Source organism: Oncorhynchus gorbuscha, linkage group LG22 (assembly GCF_021184085.1).
Source record: "Oncorhynchus gorbuscha isolate QuinsamMale2020 ecotype Even-year linkage group LG22, OgorEven_v1.0, whole genome shotgun sequence".
NCBI lineage: Eukaryota > Metazoa > Chordata > Actinopteri > Salmoniformes > Salmonidae > Oncorhynchus > Oncorhynchus gorbuscha.
The window spans coordinates 18,245,511-18,266,171 of NC_060194.1; the positions used below are offsets into that span (position 1 = coordinate 18,245,511).

The 20,661-nt window shown below is 41.8% G+C and overlaps 1 protein-coding gene across 2 annotated transcripts in view; it reads left to right on the forward strand.

The window, feature by feature from the left end:
- The window catches only part of LOC124009664 (receptor-type tyrosine-protein phosphatase N2-like), a 160,885-nt gene that overhangs the window by 28,999 nt on the left and 111,225 nt on the right, over positions 1-20,661 (forward strand). Inside the window, exons 3-4 of one of the 2 annotated variants that reach the window (XM_046321691.1) lie at positions 3,548-3,625; positions 8,176-8,295. In XM_046321691.1, coding sequence (XP_046177647.1) covers positions 3,548-3,625; positions 8,176-8,295 — 198 coding nt within the window. The remainder of the gene's footprint in view (positions 1-3,547; positions 3,626-8,175; positions 8,296-20,661) is intronic. The other variant, XM_046321692.1, reaches the window with a different exon arrangement.

Here is a 20,661-nt window from a genome sequence, read left to right on the forward strand (position 1 = left end):
AAGGTGTTCTCAACTAGCCTACCTGGTTAAATAAAGGTGTTCTCAACTAGCCTACCTGGTTAAATAAAGGTGTTCTCAACTAGCCTACCTGGTTAAATAAAGGTGAAATAAAAAATACATTAAAAAAAATTGTGCACCAGCGACTCCTGTGGCGGACCGGGCGCAGTGCGTGTTTCTCCTCCGACACAATGGTGCGGCTGGCTTCCGGGTTGGATGTGCGCTGTGTTAAGAAGCAGTGCGGCTTGGTTGGGTTGTGTATCGGAGGACGCATGACTTTCAACCTTCATCTCTCCCGAGCCCATACAGGAGTTGTAGCGATGAGACAAGATAGTAGCAACTATTGGATACCACGAAATTGGGGAGAAAAAAGGGGTACAATTTTAAATTGTGATTTATTTTTTAAAGAGAGCATCACCTCCTGGTATGGCAACTGCTCGGCATCTGACCGCAAGGCGCTGCAGTGGTTAGTGGACCTATATAATAAGCGTGTCAGAGGAAAGCCTATAAAATTGTCAGACTCCAGTCACCCAAGTCATAGACTACTACCGCACGGCAAGCGGTGCAGGAGACCCAAGTCTAGGACCAAAAGGCTCCTTAACAGCTTCTACCTCCAAGCCTTTAGACTGCTGTACAATTAATCAATGGTCACTGGACTATTTACATTGATGCCCCCCCCCCTCCGCTTGTTTTGTACACTGCAGCTACTCGCTGGTTATTATCTATACATAATCCCTTCACCCCTACCTACATGTACAAATGACCTCTAACCTGTACGCCCACACACTAACTCCCTGTATATAGCCTCGTTATTGTTATTGTGTTACTTTTTACTTTTACATTACTTTTACTTTAGTTTATTTGGTCAATATTTTCTAAAACTCTTCTTGAACTGTACTGTTGGTTAAGGGCTTGTAAGTAAGCATTTCACGGTAAGGTCTACACTTGTTGTATTCGGCACGTGACAAACGTTTGATTTGAGTATTAACAACAGTTGAGTTCTTGTGTGGTATAATACAGTATATTCACACCGTAGTTATTTAATTTGGACCTATACATTTATTTATGCTTGGCTCACTTTAGAAGCAAAGGGTACATTTACATAAAATGTTCAATACATCAAGTGGGATCGCACGTACACACGCACGCACGCACACACACGCGCACTGTATTCTATCTTACCAATAGAAAACCGTGGAGAACAGATTTTCCACAATTTAGCACCAATGTATGATCATTTCCAATATAAAACCATTAAGATTCTGCTAGTAGAAGCACATACTGCGATTTCCTCCAAAGTGCCTGATGTTGGCTAGGTGAATCTAACCCTTTCTCATTAAGACAACAGACACCAGGTGCTTTTTGAGACGAGCAGGTGGAGAGGCATCAGATGCCTGTTGAAAACTTGCTGGAGCACCACACAAACAAAAGAGGATGCTTTAATCTGTTCCAGCTCCTACTCTGATTAGCAAAAGGGGAGTTGGGGACAAACACTCAACTGGCATCATCATGGCAACAGGTGTAACAGGGGAATGGAAATAAATTGGCCCATTACCCAGCTGTGTCCTAACAGGTCTTCATCCAACATGTCACGGACAGATTCAGATTGCTGTGTGACTCCTCCCAGCTAGTAGGTTTTGGTCTCTGATAACAAGACAGCCTGTTTGTTTGTCTCAAGCAACTCTTACTGATTCACTAAATAAATAGCCATTTAAAAAAAACAGTACATAAGCTATATTGAGAAAAGAACAATAATGTTTGATTCTGGCCCTCCTGCTTCCTGAAATGGTGAAGTGTCATGGCCAGCTCTGTGGTAAACGTGGTTATGGTTGCGGATGCTCTGCTTATTAAAGGGGAAATTGTAATGGACCACAGATGTGATGCTTTATACTGTATGTGGCACAGAAAGCTTTCCATCAACTGAAATCATCATCATCATCTGTTTAGCTTAAGTCTAAAACATTTGTTTAATGAGATCTAGTATATCTCTATACTATATCTAGTATATCTCTATACTATATCTAGTATATCTCTATACTATATCTACCATATTTCTACACTATATCTACCATATTTCTATATCACTATATATCTACTCAATATACTATATCTACATCTCTCTATAATATATCTACTATATCTATTTATATACTATATCTCTATAATATATCTACTACACTGTTTCTATACTATATCCATATCTGTTTCTACACTATATCTACCATATCAATATACTATATCTACCATATTTCTATACTATATCTCTATAATATATCTACCATCTCAGTACTATATCTACCATATTTATATACTATATCTCTATAATATATCTACCATATCTCAGTACTATATCTACCATATTTCTATACTATATCTACCATATTTCTATACTATATCTACCATATTTCTATACTATATCTCTATACTATATCTACCATATCTGTACACTATAACTACCATATTTCTATACTATATCTCTATACTATATCTACTATATCTCTATACTATATCTACTATATCTCTATACTATATCTACCATATCTCTATACTATATCTACCATATCTCTATACTATATCTACCATATCTCTATACTATATCTCTATACTATATCTACTATATCTCTATACTATATCTCTATACTATATCTACTATATCTCTATACTATATCTACCATATCTCAGTACTATACCTACCATATCTATACACTTTATCAACCATATCTCGTCTAGCCGTGTGTTACGAATCCCTTTTGGCCCGACAGTCTAGGGGGGATGGTAATGAGATCCGTAACATAACTCATGCAAATTATTATTGTGACAAAGTAAAAGTGTGAACGAAATAACCACGACAACAGAAATCTACCGTCAAACTCTAGGTTTATTTATAAACACACGGTAATGGGGGGAGCAGGAAAAGGGGCTGAGCTGGACCCAAGGAAAGAAACAATAAATATACAAAAACACACCCCTAAGCTAGACTAGCCTACTTTAACAACAACTAACTAACTAACCAAAAATACAGTGGGTGGTCCGCCCAGTTCTAACTAGTGTATTTAACAAAGTTCACCTACGGGTAGTGTATGCCCATGGGCGACTTGTCTTGGTTTCCCCCTTTTCCCACCAGCAATCAAACACAAACACCATAAACAAAAACAATACTCACAGGTGATGACAAAGTGCTATGAGGTGCTTAAACAAAAGAGAGGTTTAAGACACAAAGCGAGAGTGAAATACAGAGACCTATAGACATGGCATTTACAGAGAGATTGAGCTGAGCTGAGCTCTAGAACAAACGATGGGGTTTTTAAACCATGGGGAAGGAACTGTGATAGATCAGGAAATAGGAGGAGGTGTGTCTTCTGATTGATGATTGATTGTTGACTGATTGGGGAGTGATGATTTTCACCTGTGAGTGGAGAAGGAGAGAAAAGAAACACACACAGGATACACACACACAGGATAACTGTATCCGTAACACCGTGTCTGAATCCTGGCTTAGGAAGACCACCAAAAACTCTGAAATCTCCATCCCTAACTACAACATTTTCAGACGGGATCGAACGGCCAATGGGGGTGGTGTTGCAATCTACTGCAGAGATAGCCTGTGGAGTTCTGTCCTACTATCCAGGTCTGTATCCAAACAATTTGAACTTATACTTTTAAAAATCCAACTCTCTAAAACAAGTCTCTCACTGTTGCCGCCTGCTATAGACCACCCTCTGCCCCCAGCTGTGCTCTGGACACCATATGTGAACTGATTGCCCCCCATCTATCTAACACCCCAGCCATCCTACAATCTAAGCTTGATGCCCTCAATCTCACACAAATTACCAATGAACCTACCAGATACCACCCCAAAACCGTAAACACGGGCACCCTCATAGATATCATCCTAACCAACTTGCCCTCTAAATACACCTCTGCTGTTTTCAACCAAGATCTCAGCGATCACTGCCTCATTGCCTGCATCCGTAATGGGTCAGCGGTCAAGCGACCTCCACTCATCACTGTCAAACGCTCCCTGAAACACTTCAGCGAGCAAGACTTTCTAATCGACCTGGCCCGGGTATCCTGGAAGGATATTGACCTCATCCCATCTGTAGAGGATGCCTGGTTATTTTTTTTTTATTCCTTCCTCACCATCTTAAATAAGCATGCCCCAATTCAAGAAATCTAGAACCAGGAACAGATATAGCCCATGGTTCTCTCCAGGCCTTAACCAACACAAAAACATCCTATGGCATTCTGCATTAGCATCGAACAGCCCCCGTGATATGCAACTTTTCAGGGAAGTTAGAAACCAATATACACAGGCAGTTAGAAAAGCTAAGGCTAGCTTTTTTAAGCGGAAATTTGCTTCCTGCAACACAAACTCAAAAAAGTTCTGGGACACTGTAAAGCCCATGTATTCATTGACCTGGCCAAGGCTTTCGACTCTGTCAATCACCACATCCTCATCGGCAGACTCGACAGCCTTGGTTTCTCAAATGATTGCCTCGCCTGGTTCACCAACTACTTCTCTGATAGAGTTCAGTGTGTCAAATTGGAGGGTCTGTTGTCCGGGCCTCTGGCAGTCTCTATGGGAGTGCCACAGGGTTCAATTCTTGGGCCGACTCTCTTCTCTCTTCTCTGTATACATCAATGATGTCGCTCTTGCTGCATGTGAGTCTCTGATCCACGTCTATGCAGACGACACCATTCTGTATACTTCTGGCCCTTCTTTGGACTCTGTGTTAACAACCTCCAGGCGAGCTTCAATGCCATTACAACTCTCCTCCGTGGCCTCCAATTGCTGTTAAATACAAGTGAAACTAAATGCACGCTCTTCAACCGATCGCTGCCTGCACCTGCCCGCCTGTCCAACATCACTACTCTGGACGGCTCTGACTTAGAATATGTGGACAACTACAAATACCTAGGTGTCTGGTTAGACTGTAAACTCTCCTTCCAGACTCACATTAAACATCTCCAATCCAAAGTTAAATCTAGAATTGGCTTCCTATTTTGCAACAAAGCATCCCTCACTCATGCTGCCAAACATACCCTCGTAAAACTGACCATCCTACCGATCCTCGACTTCGGCGATGTCATTTACAAAATAGCCTCCAATACCCTACTCAACCAATTGGATGCAGTCTATCACAGTGCCATCCGTTTTGTCACCAAAGCCCCATATACTACCCACCATTGCGACCTGTACGCTCTCATTGGTTGGCCCACGCTTCATACTCGTCGCCAAACCCACTGGCTCCAGGTCATCTACAAGACCCTGCTAGGTAAAGTCCCCACTTATCTCAGCTTGCTGGTCACCATAGCAGCACCCACCTGTAGCACGCGCTCCAGCAGGTATATCTCTCTGGTCACCCCCAAAACCAATTATTCCATTGGCCGCCTCTCCTTCCAGTTCCCTGCTGCCAATGACTGGAACGAACTACAAAAATCTCTGAGACTGGAAACACTTATCTCCCTCATTAGCTTTAAGCACCAGCTGTCAGAGCAGCTCACAGATTACTGCACCTGTACATAGCCCATCTATAATTTAGCCTCAACAACTACCTCTTCCCCTACTGTATTTATTTATTTTGCTCCTTTGCACGCCATTATTTTTCTTTCAGCTTTGCGCATTCTTCCACTGCAAATCTACCATTCCAGTGTTTTACTTGCTATATTGTATTTACTTTGCCACCATGGCCTTTTTTTTGCCTTTACCTCCCTTATCTCACCTCATTTGCTCACATCCTATATAGACTTATTTTTCTATTGTATTATTGACTGTATGTTTGTTTTACTCCATGTGTAACTCTGTTGTTGTATGTGTCGAACTGCTTTGCTTGATCTTGGCCAGGTCGCAGTTGCAAATGAGAACTTGGTCTCAAATAGCCTTCCTGGCCAAGGTGAAATAAAGAAATATATCTACCATATCTCTATACTATATCTACCGTATCTCTATACTATATCTACTATATCTCTATTCTATACCTGCCATATCTCTATACTATATCTACTATATCTCTATACTATATCTACTATATCTACTATATCTCTATACTATATCAACCATATCTCTACACTTTAACTACCATATCTCTCCCATATAACTACCATTCAGCCTAATGGACTGGACCCCTTCTGGGGGCCAGACAGAGCTTGGCCAGAACCCCACAGACACCAAGATCAATTACTCTGGCATCCCACGGCACAATCGGACACTTGCGGCATCCCAAATGACACCCTATCCCCTATATAGTGCACCTCGTTTGTCCAGAGCCTGTTCGCTTATAGGGAATAGATTGCCATTTGGGTTACAAGCTGGATAGGCAATACACATCATCCCGCTCTGGCAGGCAGCAGCTAGCAGCAGCATGGCCCAGTGACTCATAGCCTCCCACTCAGAGAACCTTTTATTAGCTTTAGCATCACTCACAGCTGATTAGCTGCATCCACTGATGCTGTGCATTGGCTGTGATCTGACTGTCACACACTGGAGAAAGAGCTGAGGTGTAGTGCAATGCGGAGGAGATCTTTTACAGGGTAAATGTTATATTTAGGCTTGAAGTATCTTCTTGTTTTTTGGATGAGACAATCAGAATTCAGAAATCTATGCACTTATCCTATCCATTTATAGGTTTACCCTTATTCATCATTCTGGTGATACCGTATAAAGATGGATTGTGGAAGTTGCTTCTTGTTGTTTTGATTGAATATGGGAGTTGTTTAGAGTTACTCCAGCTGTACAGACCAAGTGTAGCACAGCAGAACATGACCACCTGGTCACTTCCAAGCAGGGATAATACATCAGTCAGAATCCAACAAGGCATTTCTAAACTCCAGCGAGCATCTCCTCAATCATAATGCAAACCACTCCCATGGAAATGGCCTTTAAATTCTCCTTTGCCGTAAATCAAGTTGATGGAAGGGGGCTCTGGCTTTGATTAACACCCCCATGTACAGGGGCCAAGATGGATGAGAAAGAAGCTGTTTGGGACTTAAATCTGCATTGCTATAATTACGAGTAATAATTCAAATGTTGCCTTGAACTTCACCACAGTACAGCAAGAGGACAATATGAAAAGAAAGAATCCAAGCCTGATACAGCTGATGCTTTACAGAATGGCATTTGATAGGATATGGTATATTATACTATACCTCCATGTTGTGTGAATGGTTATCAACATAACAGTCATCTTCCTGGTCATACATAAGCAAAAACATACATTACACAATATTGGCAATGGGTACAATACAAAAACATGTGTCATTGCAAAAGTGGTAAATGCAGAGGTTACTGTCTCTTATCGCTCATGTTTCCCATCATAGAAACAGAGATGGTGAATGGTTGTTACAGGCAGTAGAGGGACCGATTGGACACCATACAGCTCGGTGCCAGGCCACTCTCCTCATAAATGTTACAATGGGGGGTGTTCTAAAACAAAAAGGCTGGGCTGTTTCCATAACCGACATGGACCATTGCCAACATGTTTGCACGGCACCATTTGAATGAGTGATTTGTGAACCAAAACAAATGAGCGTGATGAATTCATACATTTTGCAATGCAATGTTACTCTACTGTCTTTCACATTATGCTGTTGTGCAGTAATTGGCAAAGGTTGCTTCCCAAATTGGCAGCCATAGGGCTTGTGTCAAAAGTAGTGCACAAGGGAATAGGGCGCCATTCGGGACGTATCCACACTTTTATAAGTGCTGGCTTTCTATTCTTGTTTAGATAGTGGGTAGATTAAATGTGAATCCTGCTGTATGTGCACCTCCGAGTGCGTCACCCCAAGAGCCCATTGGACACAGCGTAGAGCTCAGGGCCGCTGATAATGTAGATAAGATGAGCCTTCATTGATAACGTCTCTCTATTGATGAGCCAGTGCTTTTCACCATGCTGATAGCATCATGTCTAAAGTGAGAAGCATTAGCTCCCATTGAAGAATATCTAAATCTCTGAAAACAAGCTGTGCTCACTGGGTTGGTACTGAAGGGAGAGTGTTGTGCTTCTTGGTGAGTCATAAAAATAGCATAAAAAAAAAAAAAACTCATAATAATGAACTGTATCAAAGTCCTTCTGTTGGTCTCTGTTATTAATGTTTGAAGTCCCTGGAATGGGGAATCTGTATGGCAGAGTTTAGTACCATACAGTATGTTCCTGACTCTCTGTGTCCTCCTTTCCCCAGATGGAATGTTCGGGAGGTGTCACTCCAAACCAGTTCCGTGGACAGAGGTGTACACCTATGACATATCTCTGTCTGTGGTTCAGCACTTCAGGACACTGCTGCAGAAACTCTCCCACAGAGGTACGTAACATAGTGTACACCAACGCTACCACTACTGCCTCTGCTGCGGGGTACGCCAAGGTCACGCACCGTTTGGACGGTTCGAAGAGTGGAACAAGTCTAGACAGAGCTCATAAAACACAACTTAATTCCAAAAAGCAACACATTTGTAGGATTGTTTTTGTACACTTGTTGTCAGGCATACTGATCAAGGATCATCAACTCCAATTTCCACTTTTACACCAGCGATACCACTTACTACTGCTGCCTTCACGGTCTGCCACAGCCCCCCTGAGTCATCCTCAGAGACCCAGCCACCCGATTGGTGTGGAAATGTCAGCAACGCATAATTAATATGCTTGCTTCAGTCACTTCTAATACTACACTAGGCTTACATTTGTTCAACAATAACAATTTTCACTTCTAAACTTCTTTCACTACCATAAAAATTATTTTTTAAGATCGATGAACAAATACATACATTTTCAAATGCTACGACAAGAACACTTGAACTATCTAGTCGGTTAGGACATCTACTTTGTTTTTCCAGAATTGTTTACAGGCAGATTATTTCATTTATAATTCACTGTATCACAATTCCAGTGGGTCAGAAGTTTACAAGTTAACTGTGCCTTTAAACAGCTTGGAAAATTCCAGAAAAGGATGTCATGGCTTTAGAAGCTTCTGATAGGCTAATTGACATCATTTGAGTCAATTGGAGGTGTACCTGTGGATGTATTTCAAGGCCTACCTTCAAACTCAGTGCCTCTTTGCTTGTCATCATGGGAAAATCAAAATAAATTAGCCAAGACCTCAGAAAAAGAAATTGTAGACCTCCACAAGTCTGGTTCATTCTTGGGAGCAATTTCCAAACACCTGAAGGTACCACGTTCATCTGTACAAACAATAGTATGACAATAGAATAAACACCATGGGATCACACAGTCGTCATACCGCTCAGAAAGGAGATGCGTTCTGCCTCCTGGAGATTAACGTACTTTGTTGCTAAATGTGCAAATCAATCCCAGAACAAAGGACCTTGTGAAGATGCCTGAGGAAACCGGTATCTATATCCACAGTAAACGAGTCCTATATCGACATAACCTGAAAGGCTGCTCCGCAAGTAAGAAGCCACTGCTCCAAAACCTCCATAAAAAAAGCCAGACTACGGTTTGTAACTGAACATGGGGACAAAGATGGTACTTTTTGGAGAAATGTCCTCTGGTCTGATGAAACAAAAACTAGAACTGTTTGGCCATAATGACCATCCTTATGTTTGGAGGAAAAAGGGGGAGGCTTGCAAGCCGAAGAACACCATCCCAACAATGAAGCATGTGGGTGGCATCATCATGTTGTGTGGGTGCTTTGCTGCAGGAGGGACTGGTGCACTTCACAAAGTGGATGGTATCATGAGGTAGGAAAAGTATGTGGGTATATTGAAGCAACATCTCAAGACATCAGTCAGGAAGTTAAAGTTTGCAAGCATTGAGACCTACAAACCTGACTCAGTTACACCAGCTCTGTCAGGAGGAATGGGCCAAAATTCACCCAACTTATTGTGGGAAGCTTGTAGAAGGCTACCCGAAACGTTTGACCCAAGTTAAACAATTTAAAGGCAATGCTACCAAATACTAATTGAGTGTATGTCTAAACTTCTGACCCACTGGGAATGTTAAGAAAGAAATACAAGCTGAAATAAATCATTATCTCTACTATTCTTCTGACATTTCACATTCTTAAAATAAAGTGGTGATCCTAACTGACCTAAGACAGGGAATTGTTACTAGGATTAAATGTCAGGAATTGTGTGAAACTGAGTTTAAATGTATTTGGCTGAGGTGTATGTAAACTTCCGACTTCAACTGTATGTTCAGATAACACAGCTCTGTATGTATGAAGACAGTGTTTGTATGTATAAAGACACGGTGCCATTGGCTGTTAATAACAGATATTAATTTAGTAATTGCTGTGTGTCTTTCTCTAAATTTCCTCTGGTCTCCAGTCTCTGTGGAATGACAGCTTGTTTGCTGAGGTGGTTTTTTGTCATTTTAGCAGACTTATCCAGAGCCACTGACAGGGTTATGTTCCTTGCTCAAGGGCACATCGACGGACTTTTCACCTCGTCGGCTCAGGGATTTTAACCAGCAAACTTTCGGTTACTGGCCCAACATTCTTAACTGCTACCTGCTGCCCCACTACAGAGAGAATGCGACCCAAAATGCACCCTATTCCCTATTTAGTACTGTACTTCTGACTCATTGTTAATGTGACTCTCTTCAGCACAGAGGTCCGTACAGTACGCAGCTATGCATAATTAGAATGGTATATTCCTGTTGAATCTGATTGTTTACCCCCTTCCCTCACATAGCTGTTTGTGGGGTTTTCAGCTGCTGTCCCTCACATAGTCACTGTCTGTCTTAGTCATCCTCAGCACTCCAGCCTACTGCTACTGGGGAAATGTCAGCTATGCATAATTAGAATGGTATATTCCTGTTGAATCTGATTGTTTAGTCCCCCTTCCCTCACATAGACCTACTGTTTGTGGGGTTTTCCCTCACATAGACCTACTGTTTGTGGGGTTTTCCCTCACATAGACCTACTGTTTGTGGGGTTTTCCCTCACATAGACCTACTGTTTGTGGGGTTTTCCCTCACATAGACCTACTGTTTGTGGGGTTTTCCCTCACATAGACCTACTGTTTGTGGGGTTTTCCCTCACATAGACCTACTGTTTGTGGGGTTTTCCCTCACATAGACCTACTGTTTGTGGGGTTTTCCCTCACTGTTTGTGGGGTTTTCCCTCATAGACCTACTGTTTGTGGGGTTTTTGTGGGGTTTTCCCTCACATAGACCTACTGTTTGTTTGTGGGGTTTTCCCTCACATAGACCTACTGTTTGTGGGGTTTTCCCACATCACATAGACCTACTGTTTGTGGGGTTTTCCCTCACATAGACCTACTGTTTGTGGGGTTTTCCCTCACATAGACCTACTGTTTGTGGGGTTTTCCCTCCTACATAGACCTACTGGGTTTTCCCTCACATAGACCTACTGTTTGTGGGGTTTTCCCTCACATAGACCTACTGTTTGTGGGGTTTTCCCTCACATAGACCTACTGTTTGTGGGGTTTTCCCTCACATAGACCTACTGTTTGTGGGGTTTTGTGTGGATCTTATCAGTTACATTTGTAGATCTTTCAGCATAACCTAAAAATCCATTCAGTGACCGTTATGCCAAAGATAATGTATAAAGTTCCACTTGCAATAGATATCAAAGTCTTTCAGTACTGTATGTGCTAAAATCAGTGGTGTAAAGTACTTAAGAAAATATAGTGTGATTATCTGTACTTTACTATTTATAATGTTGGACTACTTTTACTTTTACTTCACTACATTCCTATTGAAAATAATGTACATTTGACATTTTCCCTGACCCCCAAAAAGTACTTGTTACATTTTGAATGTTTAGCAGGACAGGAAAATTGTCTAATTCACACACTTATCAAGAGAACATCGCTGGTCATCCCTACTGTACTGCCTCTGATCTGGCTGACTCACCAAACACATGCTTTGCTTGGAGCATGCCACTGGCTGTCCGTAAATACAACAAATATTTAAAATGGTACCGCCTGGTTTGCTTCATATAAGGAATTTGAAAAGATGTATACTTTTACTTTTACTTTTGATGCTTAAGTTCATTTTTTAAATTACATTTACTTTTGATATTTTAGTATATTTAAAACCAAATACTTTTACTCAAGTAGCATTTCCCTGGGTGACTTTTACTTGAGTCATTTTCTATTAAGGTATCTTTACTTGTACTGAAGTATGACAATTGGGTACTTTTTCCCACCAATGACTAAAATGCCATGAATGTTATGGCCCGTACAGTGCGTGGCATATAGAGCTGTACTGACCATAAATAAACACCAGAGGGCGACCAATGCCTGTGTATAGTCCATCCTCCAACAACAACCTGTTGTTGATTATAAAGAGTAGAAATAGGAGAAATGTTGTAAGGAGAGAAAAATTCCATAAATGGTCAAAGACATTACTTTTGAAGTTAAATCCTATATTACACAATCATTAAGTTATCATGTTTCAAATACTGAGCTATTGAACAATAATGATATGGCTCAAATACCTTATCCTCTAGCTAGCACCCTAACTGTGCAACAACTGGTTGATTCAATTTGTGTAGTGGCATACAGTTGAGCAGACAAATGTTTAGAATTTCCACACATGGGGATTTTTGTTGTTGTTGCAGGGACTGACATTGTTTGGGGCCTTTTATGAATGCATTTCATGCTATTCTAAGTCATTTACATGATAGAAGACATAAGTAGAATATTTGTTAATGCCACACAAATGCCCAAATGCAGGCTACTGTGCAACTCACTTTTCAGGTAGGATGCAATTTTGGAACTTTATAAAATATGTTCTATTTATAATAATTTGTTTATACCATTATCATTATTTTATATCACTGTTATTATTGTAGGCTTATTTGATCATCTAAACCAGTTCTTTAAATATGCTAAATGTGTTTTGTTTCATTCTGTTTAGACATTTTTATTGGTTAAATTAAGTTATATGTCTTTCTAGTGGTGTACTCCTTATTTAGTTTAATATACGTTATAAGTTTTAAAAAATCTCATTAACCTATTGCTGTCATTTATTGGGTTTAAAACAGCTTGCAAGTGTTTAGTTTCATTCTGTTGAGCCATTTTCTTTGTCCAAATGAAGTTTCAACTGTAATGTTGTGTTGGCCGTGATGTAATATCCTGCTCGTATTTTCCCCATAAATAATGGCTTGACTTACTTATTACCCTGATAATGTTTGGAAACTTTTGTGAAGGTTTGGTGGTGTGCGGCTATTAGCATATTATACTGCAGGCCTGTGAATGCACCAATTTGTAAGTCGCTCTGGATAAGAGCGTCTGCTAAATGACTTAAATGTAAATGTAAATATGAAGGTAATGCGCACCGGCGCTCCGACTGACTCCGATATTTGAACTTGAGGAAGAATGATTTAGGCCTACCAGAGTTACTCCTATAATCTAACAATATAATTCTTATCTTTATTTTTTTTAAATCCGATACATTTTTTTTTTGCCTACGTACTTATGTATGGCTATAGTCCAATCTGTAGACCTATAGTTGACGTTGTATCTAACAAGTATAAAGAAATGAATGTTGGTGTCGTAGCATGCTGCTGGCATATCTCTCTCTCTCTAGGCCCTAAGCTTTTCTTCATTTTATACTTAGTTTTTACATATGAATATCACACAGTGAACACCTAAGCCTAATAGGCCCATGCATGCAATGCCCTGATGCATTTGGTGCTCAAATCTCTGACAGCTGAACCATGAGGTGGACAATTATTGTTTTAGGAAATTAAAAATCAATAAAACAATAGGCTATAACGTTTTGCATATGCTACACATCAGAACACGGGGAATAGTGTTTTTGTCATTTGTTATAGGCTGTTTTTAAGGACATGTAAATGTGCTTCATTTGGCCGATATCGCTTGTCTATTGATGGCGCTGGCTGCGTGGGTGGACAACCTGATGGATTACGCATATTGAACCGGTAGGCCTATATTTCTTAAAATTCTGATACATTAAAATCTTCCCTGTCACTTTTCCGGGGCCAACCTCTGGAATGTTGTCCTCTGCCTACCCTGACCCTGAGCCTGCCTGCCGTCCAGTACCGTTGCTCAACCTCTGGTTTACTGACCCCTGCCTGCCTTGACCTGCCCCTGTTGGAATATTAAACCATTGTCAATTCGACGTGTCTGCATCTGGGTCTTACCTTGATTCCTGATACAAGGTAGGGGGGGTATACAGAAGATAACCCTATTTGGTAAAATGCCAAGTCCATATTATGGCAAGAACAGCTCAAATAATCAAAGAGAACCCGACAGTCCATCGTTACTTTAAGACATAAAGGCAGTCAAAACGTCTCTTCAAAGTGCAGTCGCAAAAACCATCAGGCGCTATGATGAAACTGGCTCTCATGAGGACCGCCACAGGAAAGGAGACCCAGAGATACCTCTGCTGCAGACGGTAACTTAATTAAAGTCACCAGCCTCAAAAATTGCAGCCAAAATAAATGCTTCACAGCGTTCAAGTAACAGACACATCTCAACATCAACTGTTCAGAGGAGGCTGCATGAATCAGGACTTCATGGTCAAATTTCTGCAAAGACACCACTACTTAAGGACATCAATACGAAGAAGAGACTTGCTTGGGCCAAGAAATACAAGCAATGGACAAGAGACCAGTGGAAATCTGTCCTTTGGTCTGATGAGTCCATATTTGCAAATATTTCTTTTCAACCAGTATCTTTGTGAGACGCAGATTAGGTGAATGGATGTTCTCTGCATGTGTGGTTCCCACCGTGAAGCATGGAGAAGGAGGTGTGAAGGTGTGGGGGTACTTTGCTGGAGACACTGTCTGTAATTTATTTAGAATTCAAGGCACACTTAACCAGCATGGCTACCACAGCATTCTGCAGCAATACCCCATCCCATCTGGTTTGCGCTTAGTCCCACTATCATTTGTTTTTCAACAGGACAATGACCCAACACACCTCCAGTCTATGTAAGGGCTATTTGACCAAGAAGGATAGTGATAGAGTGCTGCATCAGATGACCTGGCATCCACAATCACCTGACCTCAACCAAATTGAGATGGTTAGGGATGAGTTGGACCGCAGAGCGAAGGAAAAGCAGCCAACAAGTGCTCCGCATATGTGGGAACTCCTTCAAGACTGGAAAAGCAATCCAGGTGAAGCTGGTTGAGAGAATGCCAAGAGTGTGAAAAGCTGTCATCGAGGCAAAATGTGGCTACTTTGAAGAATCTAAAATATTAAATACTTTTTGATTTGTTTAACACTTTTTTTTTGGTAACTACATGATTCCATATGTGTGATTTCATAGTTCAAATCAAATCAAATCAAATCTTATTTGTCACATACACATGGTTAGCAGATGTTAATGCGAGTGTAGCGAAATGCTTGTGCTTCTAGTTCCGACAATGCAGTGATAACCAACAAGTAATCTAACTAACAATTCCAAAACTACTGTCTTATACACAGTGTAAGGGGATAAAGAATATGTACATAAGGATATATGAATGAGTGATGGTACAGGGCAGCATACAGTAGATGGTATCGAGTACAGTATATACATATGAGATGAGTATGTAAACAAAGTGGCATAGTTAAAGTGGCTAGTGATACATGTATTACATAAGGATGCAGTCAATGATATAGAGTACAGTATATACGTATGCATATGAGATGAATAATGTAGGGTAAGTAACATTATATAAGGTAGCATTGTTTAAAGTGGCTAGTGATATATTTACATCATTTCCCATCAATTCCCATTATTAAAGTGGCTGGAGTTGGGTCAGTGTCAATGTCAGTGTGTTGGCAGCAGCCACTCAATGTTAGTGGTGGCTGTTTAACAGTCTGATGGCCTTGAGATAGAAGCTGTTTTTCAGTCTCTCGGTCCCAGCTTTGATGCACCTGTACTGACCTCGCCTTCTGGATGATAGCGGGGTGAACAGGCAGTGGCTTGGGTGGTTGTTGTCCTTGATGATCTTTATGTCCTTCCTGTAACATCGGGTGGTGTAGGTGTCCTGGAGGGCAGGTAGTTTGCCCCCGGTGATGCGTTGTGCAGACCTCACTACCCTCTGGAGAGCCTTACGGTTGAGGACGGAGCAGTTGCCGTACCAGGCGGTGATACAGCCCGCCAGGATGCTCTCGATTGTGCATCTGTAGAAGTTTGTGAGTGCTTTTGGTGACAAGCCGAATTTCTTCAGCCTCCTGAGGTTGCTGCTGCGCCTTCTTCACGACGCCGTCAGTGTGAGTGGACCAATTCAGTTTGTCTGTGATGTGTACGCCGAGGAACTTAAAACTTGCTACCCTCTCCACTACTGTTCCATCGATGTGGATAGGGGGGTGTTCCCTCTGCTGTTTCCTGAAGTCCACAATCATCTCCTTAGTTTTGTTGACGTTGAGTGTGAGGTTATTTTCCTGACACCACACTCTGACACACAGTTGTGAGGTCTTCAGTGTTATTCTACAATGTAGAAAATAGTACAAATAAAGAAATACCCTTGAATGAGTAGGTGTGTCCAAACGTTTGATTGGTATTGTATATGAAAAATAAAACTTTACTTAGATAGGTATTCAGACTCTTTGCTATGACACTAGAAATTGAGCTCAGGTTCATCCTGTTTCCATTGATCATCCTTGAAATGTTTCTACAACTTGATTGGAGTCCACCTGTGGTAAATTCAATGGATTGGACATGATTTGGGGAAGCACACACCTGTCTATATAAGGTCCCACAGTTGACAGTGCATGTCAGAGCAAAATCCAAGCCATGAGGTCGAAGGAATTGTCCGTAGAGCCCTGAGACAGGATTGTGTCGAGGCACTTATCTGAAGGAAGGTTACCAAAACATTTATGCAGCATTGAAGGTCCCCAAGAACACAGTGGTCTCCATCATTCTTAAATGGAAGAAGTTTGGCACCACCAAGACTCTTTCTAGAGCTAGCTGCCCGGCCGAACTGAGCAATCGGGGGAGAAGGGCCTTGGTCAGGGAGGTGACCAAGAACCCGATGGTCACTCTGACAGAGCTCCAGAGTTTCTCTTTGGAGATGGGAGAACCTTCCAGAAGGACAACCATCTCTACAGCAGTCCAACAATCAGGTCTTTATGGGATAGTGGCCAGACGAAAGCGACTCCTCAGTAAAAGGCACATGACAGCCTGCTTGGAGTTTTCTAAAAGGCACCTGAAGAACTCTCAGACCATGAGAAACAAGATTCTCTGGTCTGATGAAACCAAGATTGAACTCTTTGGCCTGAATGCCAAGCGTGAACGGAGTAAAGTACAGAGAGATCCTTGATGAACACCTACTCCAGAGTGCTCAGGACCTCAGACAGTGGCGAAGGTTCACCTTCCAACAGGACAACGACCCTAAGCATACAGCCAAGACAACACAGGAGTGTCTGAATGTCCTTGAGTGGCCCAGCCAGAGCCCAGACTTTAACCTGATTGAACATCTGTGAAGAGATTTGAAAATAGCTGTGCAGCGACACTCCCCACCCAACCTGAGCTTGAGAGAATCTGCAGAGAAGAATGGGAGAAACTCCCCAAATACAGGTGTGCCAAGCTTGAGGCGTCATACCCAAGAAGACTTGAGGCTGTAAACGCCGCAAAAGTAAAGGGTGTGAATACTTATGTAAATGTGATATTTCCGTTTTTTTATACATTTGCAAATATTTCTAAAAAAACTGTTTTTGCTTTGCCATGATGGGGTATTGTGTGTAGATAAGGGGAAAAGCTATTGAATCAATTTTAGACTAAGGCTGTAGCGTGAAAAATGTTGAGAGGTATGAAAACTTTCCAAATGTACCATATATAGTATAGGTTACAGTAGGCTACAAAAAACACTTTCCAGTGACACACTCACCCAATGATAAAGATGAAGCATAGGCTACTCACCGGTGATGGCCAATGCTCTCGTGTCAATATCTCAAGATAAGGTACTTCGAAAAACAGTGCTTGTTGGCTCAGAATCGCTCAAAAATTCAACAGGAATAACACTCAATGTCAGACTATGAAAAAATGGTGGCACATGTATTATCAATTGCATTATGTGACAATTCACAAAAGGAAATACAGAGAACTGTTTTTATCCCTGGTGGATTAGGTCAAAGGTCACTGGATCTGTCTCAAATGGCACCCTATTACCCATAGAGCTCTGGTCAAAAGTAGTGCACTATAAAGGGAATATGGTGCTATTTGGGACACATACTAAGTTATTCTCATTCTGTAATATGTTCTCTCAGCATGTTAGTATATTTATAAGACGAAAAGGCTACATGATGAAGAGAATTGTTAGTTTTTATAGACAGATCCGTCTTCTCTTTTCAGCAGTAGGCATTAGCTTTCCAAACGGAAGGCCTACATTTTTCTCACGATTTGTATTTGAACATTTGTCAAAGGCAAACTGACAGCCGCAACCAACAATAGAAATATAATCCATACATGGCGGTTCCCATTGAAGTCAGGACTGGCAGCCATTGCAAGTGTCAAAGTGCCAGTGTTAGCGGTTCCAAAATCCTTCTATGGAGAACGAGCTGTTCTATATTTGGCGCATGTGCTGTGATAAAACTTATTCCAGAGCTATTTTTTAGAAGCTATTGATCCTCTGTGGTAAAATTGTGCTCTCACGTGTAGTATTTTGAAGTATTTTACTGCTGTCTGTTCAGACAGGAGTAATATCATTTTGGGGGAAATGGTTTCAGTTTATCAGGGGGTTCTGCAGCACCCCTACTTTCTGCGGCGATAATGACAGGGTGCCATTTTTGGTTGAATTGACATTAGTTGAAAACTCAACCAAAATGTCAATCAAAGCTAGACGTTGAACTGACGTCTGTGCCTAGTGGGACCTGAGATCCACATACATTTCTAGAAAGCAGCTCTAGATGGGCGAGTGATATTCTAGTGCACAGCGCTGATGAATTCTGGCGGTTTTATCAACCTCTCCAGCAGAAATGAAATATGCTATTGAGTTATTTACCCTGGCTGTCTGAAAAAGCATTAGGGGAACAAAACTCCAAAGAGCATCTGCATTTCAAACCCAGAACAGAGTGTGGTAGAGCAGCATGATGAGCCGAGCAGCACAAACCTCGGTGGACTCCCAAATGACACACTATTCCCTACGTAGTGCACTACATTTGACCAGAGCCCTATGGGTTTAAAAGTAGTGCAATGTAGGGAATACGGTGCCATTTGGGACGCGGGCCTAATGGCCTCAGATTATTCAACATAACAGCCACCGCTGCCTCTGCTCTGACCCTCTGAGTGCTGGTCGGGTGAAACACAGAAACACCTCCACAGATTCAAAGCTACCAACCTGCCTGTTGTTTCTCCTCATCACAAAAACAAACCCTGCTGATGTAGCACAGAGCTATGGGCCTTAAACTAAACACTAAGGTCCAGAAATCCCAGTTGGAAGGCCACTGGATGTCCTGCTTATTCCCTCATGAAAAACGTGGGAATTTGTGGAAAGTTACTAGAATTTTGCAATGCTATTTCTGTTAAATTAGTCCCGTCGTTTGTAATACCCAAACCCTGACCCCCTCCCTCTCACTGCTCTCTGTTAACCCCAGCTGCCCAACCAAGCGGACCTCTCCTTTATATCCCATTGCTATGGAACCGTTTCGCCTGCGTGGTTGTGAAAACCTAAGCTGTGTGTGAATGACTTGGTGGGGGTTACAGTTAATCAAGCTGCGGTGCCACATCGCGTTGGTTCCTGTGAAAACCCTGCCTTGGCTCTCCTCTCACACAGACAGCCATCAAGACCCCCGTTAAAAGCAATCATTGAGCACAGCTATTTTATGTGTGTTTGATGGTGAAAGCTGGCTCTCAGTCCTCCCTGTGTTATTGAGCCCGGCCCTGCTCAGTTGAGTGACGTGTGGCAGGCAGGCCAGGCTGTAGCAGCAGACAGCAGTATGGTGGGTTCCGTGTGTTCCGTGTCTGCTGTTGTGTTCCGCTGCTCCTCCCTCATCAGGCTGTGGTGGATCTAGAAGGCTGGCTGGGTTCCAGAACCCTGGCCTCTACCTTCTGTGCTCCGCTCAATAGCATCATGGGAAGCACCCACCACCGGGAGATCTACATTGTTTGACTCTCTCATCTGGTAGCCATGAAAGCACATTTGCATACCTATGTATTTCAAAAAGAGGACATAGATGTATTATCAGACCAATGTGCCCATATCTACATATTTTCTAAATCCATCCTCTCGTTTATTATGTTATTGATGGTTTTACTGATTATACAACTTTTTTAAAGATTGATAACCCATAACAACGCATGCCTTCTCATGGAAATGTGATTTATAGAAGTCATCCCAACCCGATCTAGCCAAACGCTCACTAACAGTAAGGTGCACTGTGCAAAGTGACATGTGTACTGTGCTCTTCCTTCTATTACCAAGATAAGGATGTCATTGCAGATGCTGTTTGCTGTGCAGTCGAGTGATGCTTGTATCTCTCATGGACGCTGCCTCTCATCTGTGGAATGTCTCTGTTGAATTGTTCAAGTGTGCGTGGCCATATTCTGAGTTACATTTGGTTCCGCTACCCCATCTGGTATTGGCACCAGTCCTCAGTTGTGTTGCCAAAACGTGCTGTAGTTATGTACTGTGTGTTAGTATTAAGAAGCAGAGGGGAATACATATGGAGCTCATCATGTAGCCTTTCGTCTTATAAACCTACTAACATGCTGAGAGAACATATTACAGAATGAGAATGACCTAGGATGTGTCCCAGATGGCACCATATTCCCTTTATAGTGCACTACT